Below are 10,137 nucleotides of genomic sequence, written 5' to 3'. Positions count from 1 at the left end.
TCAAACAATGACTACTTTTACTGTCGCTATTATATCTTGATGCTAATACTTGAGTAACATTTTGATTGCAGGGCTTTTACTTATATTCCTGCACTCCGCTACTTCTACTTTTACTTGAGTACAAGAGTCTGAGTACCTCTCTGCTGGAGTGTAGAATCTGAATTGGTCTGATAGTCCCTGAAGTCACCATAGGGTTTGGTTTGGTGCCTCGGGGATGTGTCCGAGCCAACCAATTAGGGAAGAGTATGCCCCCTACGCATAATGTGACCCCTCCCACCCCGCCTGCTTACCCTTCGGTTACAGCAGCGCGTCCCTCACACTTTATTCATACATTGCTAGTCACGGAGCTTCCTGCAGACTGTTTTTATCAGACCTCTCCACAGAACTTCGCATTTTTCCAACGAAAAATAAAGAATACAACCACCTTCTGTCCTTTATACATCCACAGAGAGAAACACAGTGTAGCGGATAAGGGAAATAAATCCTCCTGCGACACCAGCCAGAGGATAACGATCAGCTTAGCCGCTCAGAGGGGTTCCGAATTTGCGTTTTATTCCTAAAAGCAGTATGAAAACTAAATTTATCAACGGGGTTTCTTCTTCCCCTTCCTTGTCTCTGGGTCTGCTTGTGACCGAAAACGCCCTGCAGGTTCAGCCCGACACCGAGGAGGACTGTAAGGTGCTGGTTCTGCCTGAACAGCCAGACCTGGAGACCAAACGCAAAGCTTATCTGTGGTGCCGGGAATTCCTCCATGGAGCCTGGAAGATCCTGGCCGAGGAAGACTTCCACATCACCATCATACGGTACAGTGTGCATGCGCTTGTTCGGTGAAAATAGGCCCATTTGGTAGGAGTGATGACACAGGCTCAACGTTAGAGGCTAAATAATACAGTGCAGTGATGTGATCCTTAGCTGCTACATAGGAAACTATGACAATAATCCAGTTTACTGCCAGGTACGTTTACACATGCAAGGAATCTGCTTTGGTGCATGATGGTGCACATATTAATATCACAGGGAAATAGGTTTTAAGAGAAGGTCAAAAATATAACGATTATAATAAGAAAACTATTACAAAAAGATATTTAACGTTAGAAAAAGAACAAAGATAAATATATATGAATTACAAAAAAAGGCTAGGGTAAATGGTTAAATGTGCAAAAATAAATTGCGGTAAATATGTTAGCTTTGGAACTGGAATTTTACCAGTTCATTCATGTCATAGCATACGTCAAAGTTATTTCTACCCTAAGCAGGACTTCCCCTTTTTCAAATGGTGTTGGAAAACACTGGGTGGCCAACATTGTTTAGTTTATTTTGCTTAGACTGTTTTTTTCCTGTTTTCCCCCCATAAATTGTGGAATTTCTTGGGAGTGTTTCCGTGTATGTTACAGGGTTTATGGTGTCATATGCTGTACATAATGCAAAGTCACCAGATACCATGTGTAATTGGTGATGTAGGGCTAATTTAAATGACATTTGATTTATTTATTTTCAAATGTATCCTTTTTTTCAAACTGTATTAATCGATCATCAGAATAAGAATAGGTTATTTATCCAGGCGGAAATCAGATTTTGTGAAAGTAGCTCCATATTAGAATGATACAATATATATATATATATATATATATATATATATTATATATATATATATATATATATATATATATATATATATATATATATATAAATAAACAACATTTTAAGCACACAAAGTTAATGTAATAATAATTAAGAATACATTAACATGTGGATCTATTCATATTATGCTTATGAGAAAAATGTATCTTTCAAGAAACAATATGGTCGCCTTATCTACCTGCAATGAATAATCATATTCCTGTCTGTCCTGCAGGGGTGGTCTGAGCAACAAGCTCTTCTTGTGCAGCCTCCCCGACAGCCAGCGCTCTGTTGGGGACGAGCCGCGGAACGTCCTGCTGCGCCTCTATGGGGCCATCCTTCAGGTGGGAAACACATCTGTTATCATTTTATGTCTTTGACAAAGCCTGTTGTTTTTCTGTGTGAACAGAGGGATACAAGTAAGCCAACCCCTTCACAATGATGTGTTAAAAACTGGTCTGCTTAAGTATTGTGGAGTTATCAGTCTGAATGTTTACTGCTTTGAATGAGGATAAGTGTTGATGCTGCAACCAAAAGTAAAATCATACACTGTTTGTTTTTTAACTAGCTGTAAGAATGTTTGACTTGACACAGATCTGACTCATTAACTGGGGTCAAAGCTTGAGTTAATAATCAGAAAAAACGAAGATAATACATAGAACCATGTGATTTGACAGTGCCACCTCCAGAGGTTATTGTGTGTGTGTGTGTGTGTGTGTGTGTGTGTGTGTGTGTGTGTGTGTGAGTATGTGTGTGCGTGTTAGCCATTGTTGTACATAATGATGTACCCCCATGGCTGTACATGCATGTGTTCTTTGCCGTAGGCTTTCCAAAGGAGCGTGCCTTGGGCACTCTTGTTCCCAATGTGAACCCACCAAAAAACACGGTACAGTATGAGATCACTGAAATCTCAGCCTAATACAAAGACGTAACACACACTCATGTAGCACCCCCGTGGCTGACAACGCCGGGAACACACTGTATGGAGGGCATACAAAAGGGCTGAAACATCTCTCCTGTCTGTCTTTTTCCTTCTCTAAACCCCTGCCTTGTGATTCAAGAAGATATACAAACTACCGTAAAACAAGCCTGAGGGGCAATCGGTACATTTGCAGCTTGCTCACCAGACAATGTAAAACAGCAGCAAGAACTGAGAGTGCTGTTTGGTCTGTTTCACAGTTTTCACAGACAGATAGTGTATCTCTTTGTGGAAATAGCGCCTCAGATGATGTAGCTGGTGTGTCTGGGGTTCAAGATTCCAATATTGCTAAGAGTAACCAAAATACCCCAAAGATGACCATCTAGTCCCAGTGCATTGATTTAACTTTCAAATATTGAGCGAGAAGAGTTCAGGAACCTGAAAACTCCTGAAATCAGCTCATTCTAATCTCCTGCTGGCGTTTCAGTTGGTGTCCTCAGCACATGCTGTTTGTTTAAGCCAAGCTGAGCTAAATAAAGAAGAGAAAAAACAAAGTGCTGCTGTCTCGCTGCTTTCTCAGCCTTAAAATGATACCCGCATCAGGTTAAAAGACTGTGTAATAAAAGTTAACTGTAGCTTTTATTGCTAGGGATGTCCAAGACTGTGTCCTACACCAAGGTAACTGCAGCCGTCTCCATCAGGACAGTACCGCCTCTCAGGAATTACTCATGTATAATCAAAAAGCTAATACGATTAAGGACTCTATGTCGTCGTAAGAGTGCACGGCTACTAATGATTAAACAAAGCCTAACTGGACTGGAGACTGCGTTTCTCAGCAATGAAGATATTTTAATAGCATGTTGAGTGATTCAACCAATAAATGTATATTTTTAGCCTCCGCTTTAATCCACTCGTCCAACGTCAGGTTTTGAGTCAGGTGGTAGAACGTCGTTTTATCCTCCTCTGATCTCTATCTGGTCTCTCTCTTTCCGGTCTGTTTTAATAAGCAGGTATTCAGAATCAGAATAAATAACGTATTCTGATTGATTCTGATAGGGAGGCAGAGATTATTCTGACCAATCCTCTGCACCGTCATGTCTGAAAGACTTGATGTGTGTTTGAACTCATACTGTACTGTCTGCACTGCAGGCCTGCTTTAGGTTTGGATGTTGGCACTCATGGACAGCTTCACATGTATTCATGGATAGTTCTTCCCTCTTTCTTTTGTTGATAGATGTCCTGTAATAAAGGGGATTCCCGACAGTCAAACAAAGAAAATCTCTTCCAAGTAAGTACCTGTTGATGGTGCCACCACACACTGCTCCTCCGATCAGAGTGTTGGCCATCCAGTCACCACAACCCTCACCTGCTCATGTTCCCCCTGATGATGTTTGTAAATGTTCCTTTTTCTTTTCCCTAAGTTCTTTTTTCACTCACTTAAACCTCTCTGTTGGGCTAGGCAGCAGTTGTTTGGATTGGATTTGACACGAGAAACAGATCCTTTACTTCAGTAATAATAATTGTGCATTGGTAAAAAAAACCCTCCATTTAACAGTCATGAATTGAAATGTTACTTAAGGAGAAGTATATAATTATAATAAGAATAATGTACAAGTATCAGAAGTACAATTATTATGCATAATGGCTCTTTTCAAAGTATTATATCATAAAATAACATTATATTATTCAGTTTGTATTGCTTACAAATACATGTAAGGTGATTTAATGTTTTATTTGGTCAATGTTTGCGACAATTTTAGGTACTTTTTAAAATACTGGCTATATACAGTGGTGTACAGTGCCGCTATCACATCAAACATTTTATGTTTTAGATGTAAGAAATAGATTATATGAGTGTAAATAGATGTAGTGGAGTAAAAAGTACAATGTTTTACTTACAAAATGTAGTGAAGTGTGAAAAAAAGGACAGTACTTGGATAAATGTTCTTCATTCCACCATTACCGAGAAGGTTAAGCCTTTGTGTCCATGTGAGGTTTGGAACTTCTATTTAACACTTGTGTCCAATTTCTAACTCACTGTAATAACTGCAAGGCACTGATGTCCTTCAGTGGAGGCTGTTTATAAATTAAAGAGTGGTTGATATATTTTAGTTTTTTTTTTGTTATATTTGTTGCGATTGTTTTACATCCAGGCAACATCCATAAATCAAATTCTCTGACAGAAAAACCTGTATTTGAACTGTAATAGACTAAATGAAAATTATTTGGATGGCCAACCTGCCTGACGTACCTAGCAACTCTGAGAGCTAATGCTGCTAGCTGCTTAGAATGGGAAAGAGTTAGCTAATTTAGCTTCCTGTTGCTGCCTCTCTGGTGTTACAGCCCAAGCTTCATTGGGAGACGCTACAGATGAATAGTGGATCCTTTTTTACTACTAGATATCACCATGAAACTAAAAATAAAAACAGTAGAGCAAGTATTCCTCAAATATGCAACAGTGTTTCACTTGGTTGACATTATAGTCAAGTCTTTCAAAAAGGAATTTTGGACATAATAATATAAGTGTCTTAAGCATTAGGAAAAGCACTATATAAATCTTATGTGTTAGTATTATATTTCTTTGTATCTCTCTTTGAATCAGGAAACAGCCATGAAATAATCATTTTCACCGCCTTTGGGAGTAAACTGAGACACAATCAGACTGTAAATGTATAATAATAATAATAATATAAGCCACTGTAATAACCTTCAGAATATAGATAGGAATGAAACTGGAAAGTCTGCCAGCTGAACTAAGAGGGAGATTTCCTGGCTCAATGAGTAAAAAGATCATTTTGAGATAACAGCCTTTATTACTGTTTTGTAAAATTCCACACAATATCCCTACAAGACACATCAGGTGACGAGGTTAAAATATAACTAATAGATATCACTAGAAAACTCCCCCAGTTGATAACTAAAACAAAGTACTACTACAATACTATTTTATATAGCAAGTCATCAAATATTATGTTTTGTTTATGTTAATTTAAATGAGAATTTAGTACGGTATAAATTAAGGAGATACAAATACACAAAGGCAAATAAATAAATACTCAAATGAGTCACTGCTGGCAGCCGGACAACTGACAATCCTCACTCCCGGTGTCTCGTCATGAGGATCCTTGACCTTCACACTGTGGGTGAATCACAACTCCCCGTCATGTGATGAGATGAGGTGATCCTGTTATACTGTTAGCACTGCGGAATCCTCCCCTCCAGATCGGCTCGGCAGAAGCCTCCCCTCCTTCTAATCCTGCTTTCTGTTAGCATAGAGGCTAATGCAGAACCCTCTCATCAGCCCAAAGATATACGGATATTTGACACATTTAAATATCAGTGTCACCTTGGTTAATCTCAGTTCAATCTGTATTTATTAATCTATCCTCACATGTTTATTGACTTAACAGAGCAGATAAGTAATACAAGTGAAGGCAGCAGCTGTGCGTACAATGCACCTGCTGTATCACTCCAAGGCCAGATGCTACATATCTCAGAGCCGGGAAGCAGCACTGATATGGGACCAGTGTAACAATTCAGATTCAAATGTAATCAAATTTCCAGAGGGGACATTATCACAAAACCCACAGTAAGACCGGTACCTCCTATCAAAATGAAGATGGAAATGAAAATATCAAATATTTCTACATGAGCAGTGCTAAGAGGGCAGTCTGGCACCTCTCCAGGTATTCATTCAAAAAGTACATTTAGTTTTACTAGAGGAAGTTTCTGTTTCCTGTCAGAAAACAGGAAAGTGTGACAGAGGTGCTTTTTAGGGATGTCAAAATTCTTGTCTGTATGAGCTTAGCTTGAAATCTAATGTTCTTAATGAACTTTTAACCGGTGGAAGACCTGTCTAGGAAAGTTAATTCAAATTAAACACACAGCAAAAACAAACAATGACTTTTAAAATAGGTCTGAGGAAATGAAACAGAGGTTGCTAGAGGCCAGTCAATATTGGAGCACTTGGGTATTGAAATATCCAAACAACAAGTGGTAAATGGCCTTGTGCCGTTAGACAATTGAATCGTGAACTTCTCAATCAGCTTCTTACTGTGGGGTAATACCATAGACTGTATATAAAGATGGAATACTTAATATTCATGGGCAAACCCAAAAACTGTCATGAAATCCATTTTGCCCATAGATTGTTTCAAGTGTAATATCAGTTTAATGATTGACAGATGTGGTTCTCTAACAAGCTTTTGCCTTGCTCTGCTCACTGCTGGCTCAGAGCTTGTGGGCGGGACGTCAATACAGTGGCTACGCCCCCTGATCACTGCTTTGCCGACTCTGGCTCCAAATTAAGATAAAAGCGTAATATCTTAACACACTATTTCTCCCCACAGTTATTTCCCACGAGAGTCCGGCCTCTTTTTACCTTGTTGTGAAGTGTGCTGGTTCCATTAGGAAAAAGATCATGTTTTTGACCACAATTAACACATTGGTAGGTTTTTGTCATTTAAATCTTTTACAGATTTTAAACCAATAAAAGATGTAGCTTTTTTCATCACTACAAAATTCTCAGGAACTGTATCTGACTATAGCTTTTGCTGTGGCCCATTTGTCTTTATCCCTGAGGCTAAATTTAAACTGCACTTCACAGGAGCACACTTAAAATATGCAGACTGACTTCTAAAGGTTATCTCGGACTCTGTCTGGAGATGTAGGTTAGAACATGCAAACTAAAGCTCTACAAATACAGGAGCTTTGTCCATATGTGGGCTAGATGCTGCAGATCTGGGTCACCACATTAACACACACTGCCAGGTGCTTGTGGTCTGGCAGCCTGTCACTCAAGGTGAATATAAAATCACTTTGGAATCCATACTGAATAAAACGTATGGTATGAATAACCTTGGACAGAAAATGCTAGAACATTCCAAAGTGTGTTCTTCTTAACCACCTCACATAAAGTAATGGAATATGAAAGCGAAGTTTGTTGAAATGATTATCCAATACTTTTAAATATCAAACGATTGTTTTATACTACTGCTTCCAGCAACGTCTTTATTATTGGAATTTGAGCTTTTATTTTTTAAAGAACAATGAAGAGAAACAAAGAAAGAATCATCCTCTCTATATCCCAGCTTTCACTTAGCAGGCTAATGCTGAACCTTGCGCTGACACACATTCTCTAATAATGCTGTGTGATTCAAATGATGCAAACAACAAGATGTACTTAATATTACAGAGATTTGCTAATCTATGCTAATAGCCACCGCACTGCAATGCGCTCATACAGTGCGCTCATACAGAGGTTACCATACAGAGGTTACCGCTGCTAGCACTGTTAGCTGCTACTTTGAAAACTAAATAAATAAGAACTCTTAACTACATTTTTACCAAGTGAGATGTACATGTATTTGTAACTTCATCAGAACAGAGATTCAGCTTCTCTGCGAGTAAGAATTCTGTATTTAGAGTTTCTGTATGGGGTGCAGTACAGTCTTGTGCTAGAAATAACAAGTAATCTTGGAGGCAGGCGGTATTGTTTCTGCTGGCTTCCTGCTGGACAATCAGTATGAAGCACATTCCTTGGAAAGTAGCCAGAACCCTAATGATCAGCTCCAAATCTTTCTCTGCAGTAATTTATCTTAATGTGATTCACTTAAAAGGGTTGAGATAGCAATATGCTATTCTGGCATCTATTGCTGCCAGTAAGGCTTACATTTAAAAGCAGTTGCTTGCAGCATTAGCCAGAAAACTTAAACCCCAAGGAAAAACAGTATGATGTGGCTATGCATACTAAAGCCACTTAGCATATCCTGAAAGCAACTTATTACTGATTAGCATAGTTTGACCCCCTTAGACATCTTAACTGTAGGCTAATACTTTTTATAATTTTCTGTAGCTTTGAATTCATCTTATTGTGTATTGAAGCTAAGCTATATCAGCAACAATGCTCATCAGGAATTCAAATTAAAATAACACATTTATTTTTGCTAGCTCAATGCTTGCTACTATTCTTTGTGTGAACAGAACTAAACATTTTTTAAACATTCCTTAAATTATACTCTTACTTTTCTCAACTCAATCTATGAACATGTTTCTCTCTTTATTGCAAGTCTGGCCTCTAGAAAAGCCATATGAAATACAACCACCTATTGGAGTTTCAGTTTTCCCACAGTTTAAATCTCTCCTCTGCTAATGGCCTCTTGCCTAGTTGGTAAGAAGCCTGGTTTTCTGTCTTCCCTACACAATGAGGATCAGAATGAGGTCGGTGAGAAGCCAGCACACAGCTTCAGTCCTCCAGGCTCCAGGGCATGTGTTTGTGTTCGTATGAGAGAAGGTTTTCCCAGTTAACCTTGAGCCCCCGTTGGGCTCCGGGCTATGGGTGTTGGTGTGTGACTTTTGTGTGTCTCTAAGATAAAGAGAGAAACACAAGACTGTACTCTGCTTCAGCTTTTAACAAAAATGCCTAAGTGGGCCTCCTGGAAACTTTGACAAAGCTTCTGGCAAACACAACTAACCCATCTTTCTCCCCACCACCTTATTTCCATCCAATTCTGAAAGCAGAGGAACCACTTTAAAGAGCATGCACAAAGCTTAATTGTCTGAATATACACATTACTTTCTCACGAACCTAGCACTGTCATAGTCAGTTGTGGACAAGACAAGTGTTTCGTTGTCGCTTTACCCCTCACTCTTTGTTTAGGAAACCAGAAAAGCTCTTTGTATAATGTCCATTCCACCACACCGCTGGGTAGTGTCTCTCATAGCTTTGCTGATAAGTGTCTTATTGTGTGTTTTCAGGGGGCAGAGGCCATGGTGTTGGAGAGTGTGATGTTTGCTATCTTGGCGGAGAGGGAGCTTGGACCTAAACTCTATGGTATTTTCCCTCAGGGCCGGCTGGAGCAGTATGTCCCTGTAAGTCACCACGTTGTTGTTCATGTACACATATCTCTATCTCTTTATACTGTGGGATCTTTTTGAACAGGGTAGGACAAACAACCCTTTGTTCTGGAATAGATTCAATTACTGAGGGAACTTTAGATTTAGTTGAGACTGACAAAGAGGTGGTGATTCAATTGTGCATCATTTTAGAGTTTATTTATATGTTGTGTAGGGTCAAACTTCTAGTAAAACTAAATAGTATTTTGTGTTTCACTTATTTTTTTATTAAAAAATGAAGGGTATGGAAAGGCTTAAAAGAATTCCATACCCCTTGGTGTTCACCTTTTTTTTTATTAAGATGACCTGGCCGTAGATACTTCATTGTTTCATTTATAAATTATCTTCAGTATAAGAGGTTGCAGATGTGTGTAGGGTTAGAGTTAGGATTGAGATAGAGAGCTTAGATATAGTTAGGCATGTGGAAGGTAGCATTGGAATGAATGAAACAACATGTTTTGCACGTGTGTTGTGTATTGTTCAATGACTCAACAGTAACCGATGTTCAGAGAGAATAAATACTTCTAAACATTACCATGTGACATAATTAATTCATCTCAAAGTATATCCTTTTGACCTTATTTAATTCTAAAAGACCTGCAGCAAGTTATTTAAAAAAGATTCATGTTATCTTTAGTGCAAAGATGTAAAATCCCTTCTTACAAATTAAGCAAAAGCAATTTCAGGGGGAAAAAAACCGCATG

General features: G+C 38.7%; 1 protein-coding gene across 2 annotated transcripts in view; it reads left to right on the top strand.

The window, feature by feature from the left end:
* The first annotated feature begins 323 nt into the window (after nt 1-323).
* chka (choline kinase alpha) overlaps nt 324-10,137 on the top strand; it is a 30,701-nt gene continuing 20,887 nt past the window's right edge. Inside the window, exons 1-4 of one of the 2 annotated variants that reach the window (XM_063900219.1) lie at nt 324-803; nt 1,856-1,964; nt 3,774-3,827; nt 9,296-9,409. In XM_063900219.1, the coding sequence (XP_063756289.1) occupies nt 568-803; nt 1,856-1,964; nt 3,774-3,827; nt 9,296-9,409 (513 nt within the window). In that variant the 5' untranslated portion in view covers nt 324-567. The remainder of the gene's footprint in view (nt 804-1,855; nt 1,965-3,773; nt 3,828-9,295; nt 9,410-10,137) is intronic. The other variant, XM_063900227.1, reaches the window with a different exon arrangement.

The sequence above is a fragment of the Eleginops maclovinus genome, chromosome 2 (assembly GCF_036324505.1).
Source record: "Eleginops maclovinus isolate JMC-PN-2008 ecotype Puerto Natales chromosome 2, JC_Emac_rtc_rv5, whole genome shotgun sequence".
Lineage (NCBI taxonomy): Eukaryota > Metazoa > Chordata > Actinopteri > Perciformes > Eleginopidae > Eleginops > Eleginops maclovinus.
The sequence above is the reverse complement of the archived record's forward strand: the minus strand, read 5'-3'. Positions and strand labels throughout refer to the sequence as shown.